At 49.2% G+C, this 17,888-nt stretch overlaps 1 protein-coding gene across 1 annotated transcript in view; it reads right to left on the bottom strand.

Moving 5' to 3' along the window:
- Positions 1–9,499: 9,499 nt before the first annotated feature.
- The window catches only part of EEPD1 (endonuclease/exonuclease/phosphatase family domain containing 1), a 78,278-nt gene continuing 69,889 nt past the window's right edge, over positions 9,500–17,888 (bottom strand). The window contains exons 5-7 of the mRNA XM_074150693.1: positions 16,801–16,933; positions 10,111–10,305; positions 9,500–10,002 (exon numbers count right to left, since the gene is read on the bottom strand). Coding sequence (XP_074006794.1) covers positions 9,803–10,002; positions 10,111–10,305; positions 16,801–16,933 — 528 coding nt within the window. The 3' untranslated portion in view covers positions 9,500–9,802. The remainder of the gene's footprint in view (positions 10,003–10,110; positions 10,306–16,800; positions 16,934–17,888) is intronic.

Below are 17,888 nucleotides of genomic sequence, written 5' to 3'. Positions count from 1 at the left end.
AAAACAAGTAAAATCAGTATTGCTGTTTTAATGACTGTAAGCAGGTAGAAAAGTTATCCCCCTTTATCCCCTCAAAAAGTTACCCTGTTCCACATCTTTATCCGTATAGTACAAACTTGAACACAGGAAGTTCCACCTAAACACGAGGAGGAACTTCTTCCCTTTGAGGGTGGCAGAGCCCTGGAAGAGGCTGCCCAGAGAGGTGGTGGACTCTCCTTCTCTGGAGACATTCAAACCCACCTGGACACGTTCCTGTGCAACCAGCTCTGGGTGGACCTGCTTTGGCATGGGGGTTGGACTAGATGATCTCCAGAGGTCCCTTCCAACCCCATAGCATTCTGTGAATAATGGAAAGGGTCTTCCTTCTTTGAGGACAAGCATAGCGCATCTAGGAAGTTCAACATGGCAGTGTTTTGTAAGAAGGATCGGGCAGAACTATGATTTCACGACTTAATGTGTTTTAAATAAATTCAGGAACACGGGGACAGCAGGCAACGCCCACTTCTTCTCTGGGTCACCTGAGTCTCCAGGGGGTCAAGTCAACTTTTTAAGCAGTACCTCCATGCTACAGCAACCTTGAGCCTGCGGAGCTTGTTGAAGAAACAAGATGTGAATGGCAGAAAAAGAAGATTCACAAGTGCCCTATTTATGTGTTCCAACAGAAGCGCTGCACACTCCAAAGCAACCTTACCTCTGTTTTAACTGCTGGTGCTATATCCAGAACCAAGAAGAGAAAGCAGCGTACTGTGGGGAAGAAGAATGTCAGGCACCCATACAGGTTAGGTGTGGACCTGCTGGAGACAAGTTCCGAAGAGAAAGATCTGGGGGTCCTGGTAGACAGCAAAATGACAATGAGCAAGCAGTGTGCTCTTGTGGCCAGGAAGGCCAATGGCATCCTGGGGTGCATCAGGAAGAGTGTGGCCAGCAGGTGGAGGGAGGTCATCCTCCCCCTCTACTCTGCCCTGGGGAGGCCCCATCTGGAGCACTGGGTCCAGTTCTGGGCTCTCCAGTTCAAGAAGGACAGGGAACTGCTGGAGAGGGGACAGCAGAGGGCTACAAAGATGATGAGGGGCCTGAAGCATCTCTCTGCTGAGGAAAGGCTGAGGGACTTGGGTCTTTTCAGTCTGGAGAAGAGAAGACTGAGGGGGGATCTGATCAGTGCCTGATGGGGCCAGTCTTTTTTCAGTGGTGCCCAGGGACAGGACAAGAGGAAACAGGCACAAAGTGGAACATAAGAAGTTCCACCTAAACATGAGGAGGAACTTCTTTGCTGTGAGGGTGGCAGAGCCCTGGAAGAGGCTGCCCAGAGAGGTGGTGGAGTCTCCATCCCTGGAGACATTCCAAACCCACCTGGACACACGTTCCTGTGCAACCTGCTCTGGGTGGACCTACTTTGGCAGGGGGTTGGACTAGATGATCTCCAGAGGTCCCTTCCAACCCCATAGCATTCTGTGACTCTGTGATAAACTACGCTTTCTGCTTCCACAGTATTATGGAATTATAGAGGCAATTTGAGTTTTACAACTATAAATATTCTGACAAAAGGTTTTGTTTTCATAGACAGCATTTTACCAAGGCTCCTCTGAGCTCCCAGGAAGCAGCTATGGCAGGAGAGGCTGGACGGGAACTAGTGAGAGCCTTGGACTGGGCTGTTTCTTCTCTTTCTGCCTTGCCCCACTAGTACCAGGCCTGGCTTTGGATAAGGTGAGCAGATGGAGCCAAGGTTTCCTCCACACCACATTTGCACGGACCTGAGCCCTTGCACCTTCCTCCCCACTTACCCTGTTTACTTACCCTTTAATGTGATGGATGGAACAACCCTCCTGCCTTATTTGACACCCAGGACATTACCAGCCACGACAGCAAAGTCTTGAGAACATGTTTTCTGATCTGTAGAAAAATCTGCGAGGGAAAGCTTTCGCCAGGCTGAGGTCTAAGGGTTTTTGAATAACCCCAGAAAAGCAGCTGCCTTTTAGATAGTATCACAGGCGTGTTTGCAGCAGCTGCCAGGCTGCTTCAAAAAAGGAAACATGAGCCACAAGCATTAATTTACTAAATTTGGGTATTTTCAAGGCGGGGACCAAGAACTGCTCGCAGGAGCCTTAATTTTGTATTGTCAGTGTTGTCCGTGAGCTGAAAGCCTTTCGGCCTCCGTATGCTGAAATAAAAGCCCTTTTTCTCTCCTGACTCTCTTCAGGCAGTCTGGTTCGATCACCGGTACCTGCATCAGTTACCAGTTTGATCACTGGTAAGTGCCGGCTTTGTTTTAGGGCCATGCCAAGCAGACAGGGTGTTGCAGGAACCGTTTGTGGTCACTCACTCAGGTGCTCCGGGTTGTGGCTTCTTTGCCAGCAGCAGCAGGAAAGCCACACATGGGTGATGGTCAAGTCAGAGATTGCAGCCAAAAGCTCGGTAGAGATGGTCCGAGCTCCGCCACGGAAGAATCTGGCTCACTTTGCTGATCCAGAGGTATGTGAAAGGGCTGGTTCTTTACGAAAGGAACAAATCAGAACTGATTTTTTTTTTTTCCTTACAGGAGAGAATTCCCTGTCTTCCAGTGATTTCTGTCTAAGCAAAGTGCTTTTCTTCCTCCCTCTGTAGCAACGTCTTAATCTAAGTGCAGAGCCCTCAATATAGGAAGGACATGGACCTGATGGAGCAGGTCTAGAGGAGGGCCACTAAAATGATCAGGGGGTTGGAGCACCTCTGCTACGAGGACAGGCTGAGGGAGCTGGGGTTGTTCAGCCTGGAGAAGAGGAGGCTCCGGGGAGACCTCATCGTGGCCTTCCAGTACCTGAGGGGGGCCTACAGGAAGGCTGGGGAGGGTCTGTTTACAAAGGCCTGCAGTGACAGGACGAGGGGCAATGGTTTTAAGTTGGAGAAGGGGAGATTTAAACTGGATATTAGGAACAAGTTCTTTACCATGAGGGTGGTGGAACACTGGAACGGGTTGCCCAGGGAGGTGGTTGAGGCCCCTTCCCTTGAGATATTCAAGTTGAAGCTCGACGAGGCCCTGGGCAACCTGGTCTAGTTGGGGGTGTCCCTGCTGACTGCGGGGAGGTCGGACTAGATGACCTCTGGAGGTCCCTTCCAGCCTGGACCAATCTATGAACATGCCATTGAAACCAGGAGGCTGTGCTAGTCACCCTGCTTTGCCACTAAACACCATGCCTGCAACCCTTCCTCCAACAGCCAGTTGACTCGTGTGCCACCCCGTAGCCCTCCATGCTACTACAGGCCTTTTTGCTTTACTCGAAAACCTGCATCACGTTTTCTTCAAAGCAGTAGGTGCCATTAAACTTCTGCTCTTCGTTATTCTCGAGATAGATTTGCCTTGTGCAAGGTTGAAGTCAGGAGGTGGTCAGCATCAGAGTAATACTGTAGGGGTAGATGAAGCTGTCAGCTCCTGTTTTCAGCATCAGATTTATCCCTCCTCCTCTGTAAAAGCGTTTCAAATTTTGAAGCGTAGCTTTTGCAGATTTTTCCGTGGCGAAGAGTCTGGTTACTAAGTCATGATACTTAAGTTCTGTAATAACACATCCTTCTTCCTGTCCCAGCCCTTCTCTGCCCCATGCTCCTCCACCTCCCAGCATCCTTGCTCAGATGTTTCTCCACCCTTCTCCTTAGGGCCCTCCACGTCACGGCTACGTCACAGACCTGCGTCACTTTGGGGAGCCCCCAGTCTGGTGACATGCTCCCGCTATCCCCCCGCTCCCTGCAATCTCTCACACATCCCCTCCATCACCCTGACTCTTTGAGGTTCCTTCACGGGTCCCCGACTGTCCCAAGAGCAAAAGAAATCTTTTTCCTTTTGTTTTAAAGAAAAAAAAAGAAAAAAAACCAACCAAAACCCACCCAGGTGGTTAAGTGTAGCTCTGGTCACACCTTCCCAACCTGGAACCCTGCCTCTGACATCACTGCAGGCAGAAAGGAGCCACGTTGGGTCCCCAGCCTGGTGAGCAGGCTTATTTCTAAGCATAGAGCAAAGCATGGTGCTACCAGCAGATGGTACTACTCTCTCTGTCCCAGAGGGGACAGTCAGGAAAAAGCACGGTGTGTATCAGCTGACTGGTATCACCACCCTGGGGGGCTCCACATACTCCTCCATGCCTCCTCCCCAGGCACGGGGCAGAAGGCAGGGAAGAAACCCAGCACAAACGCTTCACCTCTGGCACCTCCCCAAGCAAGGGAGCACTTGGGTGGATGAAGACAAGGGGAGAAGTCCCTTTAAAGCAGCTGGGGAAACCTCACGTGCAAAAAGGAAGAGTAGCACGACCACAAAGTTACTAGGAAAATGAGTAATGGTCCTGCAGTTGAAGGAATCAGGTTGAGGTTCCCCCAAACAAGAGTACCCAAGAGATGGCCAGCCAGGCACATAATGCAAGTGATCTTTGTGAAGGTGGCCCCATAACCTCAAGCAACAAGAGAAGGGCATGTAAAGTAACCACCCAGCTGCGAGGCAGCCCCTCTCATCTACCAACATGCCAAGGGATGGAGGAGGTCTGAAGGGATGGTCTGGAAAAGGAAGAGGTTCCTTGAAGGTTGCTCCCTAAAAACCGGTGGCAAAGCGCTCCGATTGCTCAGTGCTGGTGCTCCTTGCGTTGCCTCTTCACACAAAGTTCCAGAAATATTGGAATTCAGGTCTGTGCGTGTTCCATTTTCTTTTAAAGAAGGTCTGTGCTTTCATATAGCTGATAGAGAGACACCTCTGGGCGTCCCTCAGCCTGGGAACATCTCAGCCTGCAGGGTTATGAGGTAGCCAAAAGGATGGGTCATCAAAGGGTCACCCAGCCACACATTTCCTAAGTGTACACATAACCTGTGGGAACTCTGGACTAAGTCCTTTTAGCTACTTTGATTTTTTACTTCCAGATATGGAGATAAAAATGACTTAAGGCTTAAAAACCTAAAAAACAACCAAAGAAAATAATCTCATTTTATGTTGTAACCCGATGAGACAAGGGTGCAGTTGAATGTACACGTCTATACTGTCCTACAGACGTGTGGCCTCTCATTAGAGGCACCCAACCGCAGATTCGCAGCCTCCTGACATTACTTACACCCAAAGCAGTAACCAGCTGCAGCCAACGCGTTGCTGGGGACAGTGACAGACTCACAAAGAGCGGCTGCTGCATCTCCTCTGAGGATGAAAAAAGCTGCCGCAGGCTATGTTTCCCACGAGAGCTCTGCTTCGGAGTCAACGTGACTCCTTGCACAGAGGAGAACTTTGCGTCTCGCTTCGGAAAAAACAAACGAGCCTCTTGAACAAAAACAATCCAAGCCTCTTGAGAAGTTCTTCCCATCTAGAAACTCCGTATGAAAGTGTGAGATCTGGAAAGTCAAAGGCTGAGAAATGCCTGTATGGATTTGCCTTGCTTCCTGCGGCTAAGGAAAAGCTCATGATCTAAATACAGGACATTTCCACCCAATTCCTGAGTGCTTGAATTTACAGGCTGAAGAGCCTGCAGGGAACAGCAGCTGCTGCTCCAGGAGCTGTGCTTCCCATCGCATCCGGCTCCTGCCCGTGGCCAGCATGTTCCTTCAAGACACCAGTTTTAAAACCAAAAATCCACTCATTCGGAAAAAGAAGGCATTTAGATGTCTAGGAAAACCTCGAAATCCCCTGGGCTGATCCCTTTCTGACCTTTTCTAGGAACACCAAGCTCCAATTCCCACTAGGTCTCAAGAGTGCCAAGACCTTGTGTGATCAAGCTTCCCCCCCTGCTGCACCAGGAATTCCTTCAACCCGCTGCTGCCATGACCCGATTCTCGGCCGTTCATTTCCAGGACAGTTATTTAGTTGTGTTTGATCCTCAGAGGTTTTTAGCAGCTCTCCAAAATACAAAACACTCCTCCTGTATCGCAACTCCTTTTATTTTTTTATTATTTTTTTTTTAAGGCCACTCGCGGCACTGCTTGGTGCAACGACATTGCAAAGCCAAGTGACCAAGTGGACCTTTGCCAAATAAATCAATCCTCATAACAAGCCCACAGGACAAAGCAGAGACTTTGCCTTGAAGGAAACAGGTCGCAAGCAAATAGGGAAGGACAATAATTTGGCTGTGGATGTTTTAAAAGCCTTCGCCATGGAGAACAAAGAGGAGAGGCGCCAAAGACCAGAGGTGCCTCCCTCGGCCTCGGTGAGCGGGGCGCTGCTTTAAGCTTTTATCCCAGATGGTGCTAAAGGTTAGAAACTCAACTTGAGAACTCACCCGTGCCCCACCAGGAGCCACCTCTCCTCTCAGAAGCTGCCAGGAGGAGGACAGAGCTCCCCTGCAGAAGCCACCGCTGGCAGGGTCTCACCAGGCACAGCAGGGGCCATGGGCTGTGCACCAGCTGGCACCACGTCACCCGGCTAGGGCATGTCCCAGGCGTCAGGAGATGGTAAGATACAGCACTCAGCTGTAAGAAAGCGGCCAGGCTCCATGAGCAGTGGGCAGGGAAGAGCTCCACCAGCCTTTGCTGTGCCCAGGTCAGCCGAATTGCCTTCCATAAGTGACTACACTTTAAAAAAAGAATAAACCCGGACTTCGATCAGTCTGTAGCTGTTGGTGACATTACTTACAAAGCAGGACCCAGCCTCGCAAAATTTGGTCTCCTGAGGGGAGCCCAAAACACGCAAGGTATAGAGGCTGTATCAGGCCTTTTGCAAGAAAGACTGTGTTTCTGTGCTGCCTCCATCGTTGCCACCAGGGCCATAGAGCTCCAGAGAGCTGGGCTAGCCTAGCTTCTACTGGAAGCATCTTGAAATAAAACTGCTATTCAGGTTTGCTCCTGCAGGCACGAGAGGAAGCCGGCCACCACTTCAGGCTTCTGAACTACCAAAACATGACAAACGCTCTCAGGAACTCCAAAATCCACCAGGCTCACAACCACCTCATCTCCCTCCAAGGGTGTCGCACACAAAAAGCGAAGCAAGCTTTTTAAAACCAGTGAAACCATCAAGACGGTCAGGCACTGCCGATTCCCAACATGAAGTAAGCAGGCACATACCTCATACTGACGCAAGGGGAGACCTGTAGGTATCAAACTCCTCTGTCCTCCTCCCTCTGATCCCCTAGGACCCATCTTACGCCAAGGCATCTTTCTAGTCACCAGATAAACACCTTTTCACAGCTCCTTGCTTCCTCCCAGCAGGCCGGGCTGACCAACCTCTGGGTTAATGAGACCAGCCTCATTGAGCTTCCCTACAGCTCACACGTGGGTCACGGGAGTGGCTCAGCTCATTTACCTTGCCAGCAGACTGTGCTAATTAGCAACTCATAAGCTAAAGTAAAGGCTCCTGCTCCTGCTCCTGCTCCTGCTCCTGCTCCTGCTCCTGCTCCTGCTCCTGCTCCTGCTCCTGCTCCTGCTCCTGCTCGCAGACCACCACCCACGCAGGAGCCTGCAGGTGCTTCTGGAGGCTTGGGTGCCCCTGCGTTGGTTTACACCTGCAGCAGATTAAACGGCATCTGGCCCTTTCAAGTTTTATTTCTAGAGCTATAAAGTCATTTCAGCCTCCGAACGTATTTATGTCGCATCACCAAACACGAGTTGGTACAAGAGAGTGAGTGTGTTCTCGGGAATGTTACTGCCACTCACCTCCATGGGATACTCGTTGGGAGAAGGAAACTCTATTGCATCCTCATTTCTATTTCGCAGTGACCCAGGGAGAGTTGCTTGGGGGATTCTGGTGCCACTCAAATTAATGGTGGGGGCAGCAAAATCGTGCTTGGTGGAAAAGGGAAAAGCAGCAGCAAGGATCTGGAATAAAAGCTGGTGCCAAATTCTCCCGCTGGCTTCTTTAATGACCAGGGACAAATGCCTGCACCTCCGATTTTCAACAGGGAACGCTGAGCAAGTAAAGGTACATTTTTGGTCTGACGCTCTGAACCCTTAGTCATTCACCCAAACTCTTGAAATGTCAACGAAACCTCCCTCAGCCTGAGTCACACCCAGACTATTCCTCCTTCCTCCAGGGTTAGCTTTGCATATAGTCAGAAAAGCTGTTCGAAAGAGTCGATTTCCACGTGAACGTATTCAGTTGGAAGTGGTATTTCAGAAAGTTAAAGTAAGGAAAAAGCTACAACAGGAAGATCCTCTTTTGCTCTAAACCCCTCAGTTACCACCCCTCCGTTGGCGTGGCACCGCTGTCACGAGTGGGTTTTCCTGGGCTGGTGGGCAGCTCAGCGCCTTTTACGCTGAACCTATTTCTTTTGCAGATGCCGAGCTGCTTTTTCTAGTCCTGATACGTTTCCCCTCTAGGTCACCATTTATTAATTGCTACTTTAAAAATGTTATGTAGGTGGTAAATGTAATGCTCTATCCCCGGCACTGTCGTGGCAGCTTGCTGACCGAAGTCCTCCCCACCCAGGACATGCAGAGAAACAAACCTCCTTAGAAGCAGAGCCCATCCCTGCCATATGCACCGTGACCATACACTGTATTCGGACTCCCTGGTGCGGTGCCCGGACCAGGATTATGCAGCAACGAAGCTCAGGAAAGTGATGCATAACTGCCTGGTCTTCCAGAGGGAGAATTTGAAAACCCCTAAAAAAATCAATGGGCAGAGGTCGGTGCAACACGCACATAGAATCATAGACTGGTAAGAGTTGGAAGGGACCTTCAAGATCACCCAGTTCCAACCCCCCTGCCATGGGCAGGGACACCTCCTACCAGACCAGGTTGCTCAAAGCCCCATCCAGCCTGGCCTTGAACCCCTCCAGGGATGGGGCATCCACAGCTTCTCTGGGCAACCTGTTCCAGTGTCTCACCACCCTCACAGGAAAGAATTTCTTCCTAATATCTAATCTAAATCTCCCCTCTTTCAGTTTAACACCATTACCCCTCACCTTCGCGAGTGACCACGTGAATGTGGACTTGTCTACAGACCTGCCACCAATGTATGACCTATTTCTCTCCAATGCAGAGCCTTGCTCAGAACACCAACTCCCAGACAAAGACTCTGGGCTACATGTCCTCCTTGAGGCCAGCCGCAAGGCTAGAGGACAAGGGCTGTTCCTGTCAGATCTCCAACAGGGAGCAAAGCTAAGGGCACTGGAGAAGTGGACCAGGTTCTGCAGAGGGGCAAGTTGGTGGTTTCCCAGCTCCTGAAGGCCAGCGTGCAGGAAAAAACCAACAGTGAATGCTGCACACCAAACAAAAAGCCAAAGCCAGGCTTCAGGAAGCCCTTCTGGGGGAAAATGCACCCTGCTAGGAGCGTAAGGAGAGAGGAAGGGAAGGACAAGAGGCGCCCACATCCACGTGGGGGTGTGGAGGAGCGGGGCCTCTCCAGGCTGAGCTGAAGGGACCACTCCGGCCTCATTTGTGGTCATGTAGGGACCAGCTCCAGCAGCTTTTGCCAGTGCTGAAGAGCATCTGTGACCTGCCAAGAATTTCCGCGGTGTTTCTCTTTTTGGGGCCTCTCTTGTTGCCTCAATTTACAAGGAGGCAAAGGAAAATACCCATCACTCCCTCCTCCCCCTCACAGCAAATTGCTGAGTTTCAGCAAAGCTCTTGTACAGTATTAAAAGTACACTTTATTTTCTGTACAATTCTCATCCAAATCTCCAAGCGTGGAAACGTCCGCTGTGTCCCCAGAAAAAGCTGCAGATCGCTCTGCTGCCGTGAGACGCCTCACGAGTGTCCGAGGAGGGGCACAAAGCCAGGGCCACCAAAATCAAGTGCTGACGCTTTCTAGGCGCGGGGAGGAGAGAGGGAAGGAGGGAGAGGGGGATGCAGTCCTGCTCTGCCGCCTTGGCCACGAGCGAGTAGAGCCTTCGGCTGCTCCCTGGGGAGCAGAAGAGACACCCTCAAGTTCACGTCATCGTTCATGCTTAGCGTGGGAGTCTTTGCATTCGACCGTCACCCCGTTCCCGTTCTGCGTCACCTCCTTCCTGCTCCAGTCCTTTTCCAGGTAAAATTCAGCGAGCACGGGGCAGTGGTCCGAAGCCACCCCACCCCAGGACCAGTTATCGGGGATCCAGGGGTTTGTAAGGCCTTCTCGCACAACAGCCCAGTGCCCTGCGTGAAAAAGAATCGCAGAGAGAAAGGTATGTGAGATCACCCAAATTTGAGGTGTGCCCCTAACCTAACCAAAGGCTACAGGCCCTCGCTAAAAAGCAACTTTACCTGTGAAAACCTTTTTCAAGCTCCGACTGATCCAGATGTTATCCAGCGACTTGGACCCTTGTGGGTTCTTAGTGCTGATGTTGGTGAAGGTGCTGGAAGGGACCAGGTGATGGAACTTCTCCTTTCTCAGGATGTCGTGGTCGCTGCTGTCCGGGGCCTGGTTAAAATCTCCGAGGATGATGACGTCTTTTTCTCCTGGAAAACAGGAAAAATAGAAATGAATGGGAGGAATGGGCATCCATCACTTAACTAAAAGAGGGAGAGAGGATTCAATGGAGGAGGAAAAATACAAACACGGAGCAGCAAGGCTGACTTTACTCTGAATTCCTGAAAGAAATGCTGTTTAAAGCCTTTTTCACTGGCTATTTACTGATGGCCATTCTCTTCATGACAACAAAAACCAGCCAATACACATTTCATGCCTGTTTCTAAATATCATCTCATTCATATTGGTGTCCTTTCCTTGCTGTTCATTGACAAACTCGAAGACAAGCAGTTCTGGTCTTTAGGAATCTGGTTTTTAGGAATCTGTGACTTTGTAAGCTTATTTTTTTCTTTTTATGCGAGAAGCACACATTGGCTTTAACTTGTCCCGACATTGTCTTTTTATAGATTTGCTGTAAGAGTCAAGGACTTTTCAGAGGATCCCAGGAAAATACAGCCTTTTACTGGTATATCCCAGAGTCCCAAAAGCGCAGTGCTCATTCTAACCCTCTGCATCTAAGAAATCCCAAGGAACAAGCCTGAGGAGCAGCCTGCAAGCCCGATGGCAGAAGATGAGTTCACAAACCACACGGACATTCCCTGACTACAGCAGCTTTCCTTGGCCTGGCCGACTGCAGGGACGCTGCTGAACTTGGGATGCCTTAGATTTTGTCTAGAGCTGAATTTTCAAAGAAACGAAGGGAATGACTTGAAATACTCATCAAAAAATCCCGTGAATAGAAAATGACCTCAGTTACATTGTCTTGCCAACTCTAATGGAGTGAGAAAAGAAACTCTGGACCCCAATTTCATATCCCCAACATGTGCTCCCCTAGCTTCACAGCTGCAGATGGAGACATCCCAGCTCTGGTAAGAGGACGATGCAGGAGCCCCAGTGCCCATCTCAACCCAATGCCAGAAATGTCTGATAAGACAAACTGATGAGACAAACTCAAGAATGCTGATAGCTGATCAGAGAGGTTGCTGTGTTACAGCTTGGTACTAGAGAAGGAGGAAGATGCTAAAAGGGAGGCAGAAACGCACCGAAAGTTATCCAGAAGCTGACTTCGGAGAAGAGGACTATGAGTCTGTAAGCTTTATCCTTCCTGGGACTGAAGTGTGGGAGGTGATGGGTTAGATGGGATGGATTGCTGTACCATACCTAGCGCTCATGGATAAACCTCCTCGGGAATAATGACAGGAGCAGAGGAAATGGTCTGAAGTTGGGGCAGGGGAGGTTTAGATTAGATATTAGGAAGAATGACTTTACTGAGAGGGTGGTCAGGCACTGGAACAGCCTGCCCAGGGAGGTGGTGGAGTCGCCATCCCTGGAGGTATTTAAGGAACGTGTAGACATGGCACTTCAGGGCACTTCAGATTGTTGGGTTGTGTCTGTTTGTGGGTGGGTGTGGTGTGTGGTTGTGGGCGTTTGTTTTGGTTTGGTGTTCTGGGATTTTTTGGTGTTTTTTTTTTTTTGTTTGTTTTGGTGTTGTTTTTTGTGGTTTTTTTGTTGGTTGGACTCGATGATCTCAAAGGTCCCATCCAACCAAAAATATTCTGTGATTCTGTGTTGTGCTGTTGCTGTAGAAGCAGCTAGCCAGGAGAGGGAGCGCAAGTTCAGCAACAAAATCCATTCCCCTCCTGCCTTGTACCGCGTGAGAGATGAATTGGGAAAGGGGAGGAGAGCAGCGAGACTGACAGTGTATGACTTACAAAAATAAATACTTCAAAACATGCTGCTTGCTGAGACGCAGAGGGGCGATGAAAAGGCAGTGAAACTATTTGTGGTTTCTCTGCCCTTTGCAAGCCACAAATCATATTGGAAATGACAGGAGCTTTAACTATTACTCTGTAAAGTGTTCATGACAGGGGCCTTCCCATCTTTCTTTAAAAGATATAAAAACCCCAAATCTCAACCTGAGCTGTTTTAAGCTCCATCAGAACCCAGAAGAAAAATCAGTGCTTGTCTAATGGGACAGTAGCTCTTGCTGGGAGCTGCTGGTTTTGCATGTATCTTATTGCAAAAACCCAAGATCTCTTGCTTGGCAGGACCAGCAAAGCCTGAAATGCGACCGTGCCGTCTCGGTCCTTCAGAAGTAATGCTTGTTTCATGGCCCAGGCCCACCTTGGCTCCTTCCATGCCTTCAGCTCGGCCATATTCGTGGAGAAAGGTCATCACAGAAATCTCTGGAGCACGTCCTTGGAGGGTGGTGTTTAAAAATGAGAGAGGGGCAGGGATCTTAACAGAAGTATCTCGATCCCCCACAAAATTTTCTTCCTCCCCCTCCTCCCCTTCTTAAAATACTTAACACTTCTTCTACCAAATCCTCAAACCTATTTCCCTTAAATGAGAAAATCTATGAAAAAAACATACTCAGAGATGAAAATTTTAACTGACTGCTCCGTTCTGGACAGTTTGGAACTAGCAGAGGGTAAAAGACCCAGCACCTGGACGTGTGCTCAGGAGGAGGTAAGAAGTCAGCCTGTGGCACCTCCAGGGAGAAAATCACTGTATTCTTCACCCATTCAAACTTCTGCATGCAGAATAACTAAGCACAAAATCACAATGCAGCGTAAAGTTGACAGACGAAATAGGCTGGGGCATGTCAAAAGAAGCTGAAACCAAATTTGCCATCAGGGAGGGAAGGGACTGCTTCTGGCCCCCACTCACAGGAGCTTCTGGGGCTCCCCATGACTGCGAAATACCAGGCAAAAGTCTGGGCAGCCCTGGGCTGAGCAGGAAAAGCAGGCAACACCGATTTTCTAGACAACCACCGCCTTCACTTCCCCTTGTCCTGGCTCGCTCTCAGCCCTTCTCCTGCCTCTGCCAGCTCCTGCGACAGCAACATCAGATGTTACAGCACGGCGGTTCCGTGTCTTGTCTGCCTCCCGAGACGCCAACAGACATCAAACAGCAGGATGGAAGGGAGCAAACCTGCCTGGATCCTCCCGGGTGTCCCCCAGCAGAGGCAGGGAGCAGAGCCACCACGCGGCAGCTGCAGGTCTCAGGGGTCTCACGAGTCAGCCCCAACGGCCCTTGGCCAAACTTAGCACAAGGTCCAGAAGAATTCCTGCCCTTGCCCGTCATGAGGGGTGATAACAGACCAAAACCTGCAGTCGCAATGTCCACAGTTACAATAACATGAGGGGAAAAAAGAGAATTGAGACAATGCTACTGGTGCCGTGACGTGATTTTCCGCTTTTGGATGAGACGAGAGTGGCAGGGCTCGCTCCTCCTCTGGACTGGGCACCAGAGGCTGCCAGAGCCAGGGGCTCCTTGGCTGCTGCCGTCTGGTCCTCCTTCTCTTCCCGCAGGTTGCATTAGCAAGCGCTCCCTCACCCACCCAGCTTTTGCTGTCAAGGTCCTTCTCGCAGATTATACTGTCCCATGAGGACCCAGAGCCTCTGCCTGGTGGGACATGGTGGCATGCAGCCCACAGCAGACAGGCAGGTGTCCCATTACCTCTCAGGGGTGTTCTCACACGCATTCAGACCCATCAGGCTCAAAGCGGCCCTGACCTTCTCAACAGAGGTGAGGAGAAGTCTGGTTTCTCCTTTAGGTGAGGAGAAAGGCCAGTCTGTTTGCAAACGCAGCTTCAGACTCACCAGCGACTTTGTGGCTCCCAGCCAGCAGAGCCAAGCGCTGCCGTAACTCATCCTTGTGCCGCAGCGGCTGAGCACCGCCGTGCCAGCCCCACCAGCTGGGGGACTTCCAGCACCTGCAGAAAGCCTGCAGTGTTGGAATCTGCTTTCCTGCAGGAACCAGGAAACCTTCCTTTGCCTCACAGCAGTCCAAAGAGACACCTGTAGGACACTCTCCTTGACTTTCCTATGCCCCAAATGAGTCCCCTCACGAATTAAACAGACCCTTAACCCACCAAATCCTTCCCGGAGAGAGTGAGAAGGAAATGATGAGAAGGATGTGATGGTATATCATCTCCTAAGAGGCTCCCTACCACTTCTCAAAGGTTGAAACCTTTTAAATTGAAAGAGGGGAGATTTAGATGAGATACCAGAAAGAAATTCTTTGCTGTGAGGGTGGTGAGACACTGGAACAGGTTGCCCAGAGAAGTTGTGGATGCCCCATCCCTGGAGGGGTTCAAGGCCAGGCTGGATGGGGCTTTGAGCAATCTGGTCTGGTGGGAGGTGTCCCTGCCCATGGCAGGGGGTTGGAACTCAAATGATCTTTAAAGGTCCCTTCCAACTCTAACCATTCTATGATTCTATGGTTCTATGATTCTAAGCTTAGTGCCCAATGCACAAGTAAACCATGGACTATGGCCAAGCCAGATGGGTGAAGATGACTAAGCCAACACCTTGCTTCCTGGGTCCATGCACTACCAGCACATCCAGAATAGTGCCTGTGTGCCACCCATGGTCACCACATTGAAAATGGACAAGAGGAGTGCTTGAGAGAAGGCAGAAGGGCTGCTGCAGGGAGTTAGCTATGAGCAGCAAACAGCCACCGCATCTCTCTGGTAGTGTTGAAGGGGAAGAAAGAGGGAAGAAAGGAACCAGGACCCACTGGTCTGATGGGGAGACCTTCTCACTCTCTCCAACTCCCTGAAAGGACGGTGTAGCCAGGGGGGGTCGGTCTCTTCTCCCAAGTACCAGGCCATGGGACAAGAGGAAATGGCCTCAAGTTGCCCCAGGGGAGGTTCAGATTGGATATTAGGAGAAATGTTTCCACGGAAAGGGTTATTGCCCATTGGACTGGGCTGCCCAGGGCAGTGGTTGAGGCCCCATCCCTGGAGGTATTTCAAAGCCGGGTTGACATAGTGCTTAGAGACATGGTTTAGTGATGGTTTTGATCAGAGTTAGGTTGATGGTTGGACTAGATGATCTGAAAGGTCTCTTCCAACCTGAACAATTCTGTGATTCTATGAAAAATATGGGGACACTACTGCTCTGCATTACAGGAGACTGTGGGTAGTAACCAGATTTCCTCAGACGCTCACATACCTCTTGGTAAGAATGAAAGATAAAACAGTAGGAGTCTGTTGGAAAATGGGAGCAGAAACTCCAATTTACTGCAGTACCCACAGACGAATCAGTTCTTATTACCCATATTTTATGGATTGATTTGGAAGAAATTGAAGGATGGCAGTAATTTTAAGCATGACATTGATTTTGGCCGGGTAATTCAGTACTTCAAAGTAACACGTGTGCACTACCGCTTGTTTACAAAACAGGACCTGCATCCCACAAGCTCAGAGGAATCTGAATCGCCTCCTTTTGTGAAAGACTAAGCCAAGAACAAACACGCTCCAGTAACACGCCCACCATATGAAAATAAAAACGTGAAATGAAGAGGAGCCCTAACACTGACAGTCTAAATTTAGATGCGGCGGAAATGCAACCCCATTGACTTCAGAAGAGCTACACGTATATCTGTGTCTCAGCTCAGCCCTCGGGGATTAAACAAACAATCCTTTTGTTTACCTTCAACCTTTCCAGTTTGAGGATACGTGGACAAATACTTAAATCGGTAGCACTTAAAAATAGCTCTGACTGACTTCTTGCAGCTCCAAAGGGAAAATAACAGAACACACATAAAAACTGCAAACATCTCTCGCGCTATACAAGAGGGATATTAATGGTTTCAAGTGACCAACCTTGCTAAACTGGGCCAAGCTGAAAATCATCATGCAAATAACCTTGTAACCCTTTTGCATCTTTGTTAAGCAGTAAATAAAGGGCTGGATTTTTCTATTCCTATAAAAAGATCAGCAATATTTTGAATCTGAAACGTGCCGTTCTGCTTCATAGGAAATTGAGTTTCATTTGCAAGCTTCAGAATAAGAAGCAAATTCTCAGAAACGAGGTAAAGAAATACAGCTGGCTATTACACAGATCACGTTCGGATCTAAATTCTGGTGTTTCTCATCCTGGTGTAAAACCAGAGCAACGTATTTGAATCCAACACAACTATCCTGGGTATTGCACCCAGGTACCAAAGCAGCATTTGGTCTCTTCTCATTAACAGGCATCTCCTGATTTGCACTGGGTTTTCTGAAGTGCTTCCAATTATCCGAAAGTGAATATATAGAATCTATTTATTTGGGAAAAAAAAAAAAAAAAAAAAGCCATTAAGCTTTGCTCTGATATCAGGTAGGCGTCGTTTCCACAAAGCACTTTAAAACAGGGGCTTAGCCCTGGTGTCTTTTTTTCACTCTTAAGACTAGCGTGAAATCAGAAGGAACCTCATTTGAAAAAACAGCGTCAAAGCCAGAAGGATGCCCTGTGCTGTTTGTGTTAATTAGGAGAGACTACAAGACAACGAGCAGGGGAAAAGCCAATTTTCCACACTTTGCATCATTCAAATACAAATACCAGCAAAGACAACGTAAAGCTGATGAGGGTATTTCTGAAACCTGCACCGAGGCAGATTTTATCTACTTTTCAAATTCCTTTTGATTAGGTAAGATGACCAGCGTGCGTGTGACAGGGGGCAGGAAGAAAAAAAACAAAAACAAACCGCCCTACCTTTCAGAGCCTCCTGCAAAGTCTGTGCAAAGGCTGCCAGTTTGTGGCTGTCGTGGTTCTTCCCGGTATTCTCTCCGGGCGAGGGCGACAGGGCCAGATGAAGGTTAACCAGCGTGAGATCATTCATCCCAACCTGGGGGAGGAAGGAGGAGAAATCAATGCCGTGGAGACAGGGGCTGAGAAGTCACAAAGCAAACCCAGGCTTTGTTCCTGGTACTTTGGGTAGTAAATCTGGGTGCCTAGGAATCCTTCCCCTGCATGTGCGGTGTGTTTTGGTTGGCCTTGTTTTTCGGAGGAAGAGGGGGAAGGTGTTTTGCAGCAGCTCTGTTTGCAACAACCTGTTCCCCAGTTCTGGGGAAACGGGTTTGCATAAGCACACAGCTTCTTTCCACCACGGCTGCAGAAAGAAGCTGGCTGCTTATGAATATCGCTTCATGCAAAACCAGTTGTTAATAAGCTAGAAATTATGTCGTGGTCATTACGTGGGCTAATTACTACCCCCTTGTGATTAGCCTGGGGCTAACCAAGAAACTTAATGTATCTTGAAAGGAACTGTTGGCTCCCAGCAATCTTCTGCTTACCTTCTGGGACTCGGCACAAGAAATACTTACTCCTAATATTGACCTATTTGCAGTATTAATTAATAAATATTAATATTAATATTAATATTAATTTATTTATTAATATTTTTTTTATTAATGCTCCTCTCAAAGCATTACCAGAGATATCAAGTTCCCCAAACTGGGAGATGGGCTCTCTACGCTTGTATGTTCACTCGGGACCACTTTCCAAAATGCACGATGTTCTTCTAGATGGGTTAAGCCTAGCGAAAAAGCTTGAAAATGGAAACTCTGCAGTATGCCAGCAACATCAGAGGCATTAGCCCAAGTGTCTCAGGAGCACTGTGCCTTCTAGCTAGCTAGCTAGCTCTGTTCCGTCTACACTTACCCTCCTCCACTCACAATTTGTGGCACTGACAGGAATGACAGCCCCGTGGCTGGCTGCTGCTGGCCACGCACCTCAGTTCTGCTGTGTTCATTTGGTAGAAGCAGAAGAAGGGGACTGGTGACTTCTGTCATGCTCTCAGT

Source organism: Numenius arquata, chromosome 7 (genome assembly GCF_964106895.1).
Source record: "Numenius arquata chromosome 7, bNumArq3.hap1.1, whole genome shotgun sequence".
NCBI classification, from domain to species: Eukaryota; Metazoa; Chordata; class Aves; order Charadriiformes; family Scolopacidae; genus Numenius; species Numenius arquata.
The sequence above is the reverse complement of the archived record's forward strand: the minus strand, read 5'-3'. Positions and strand labels throughout refer to the sequence as shown.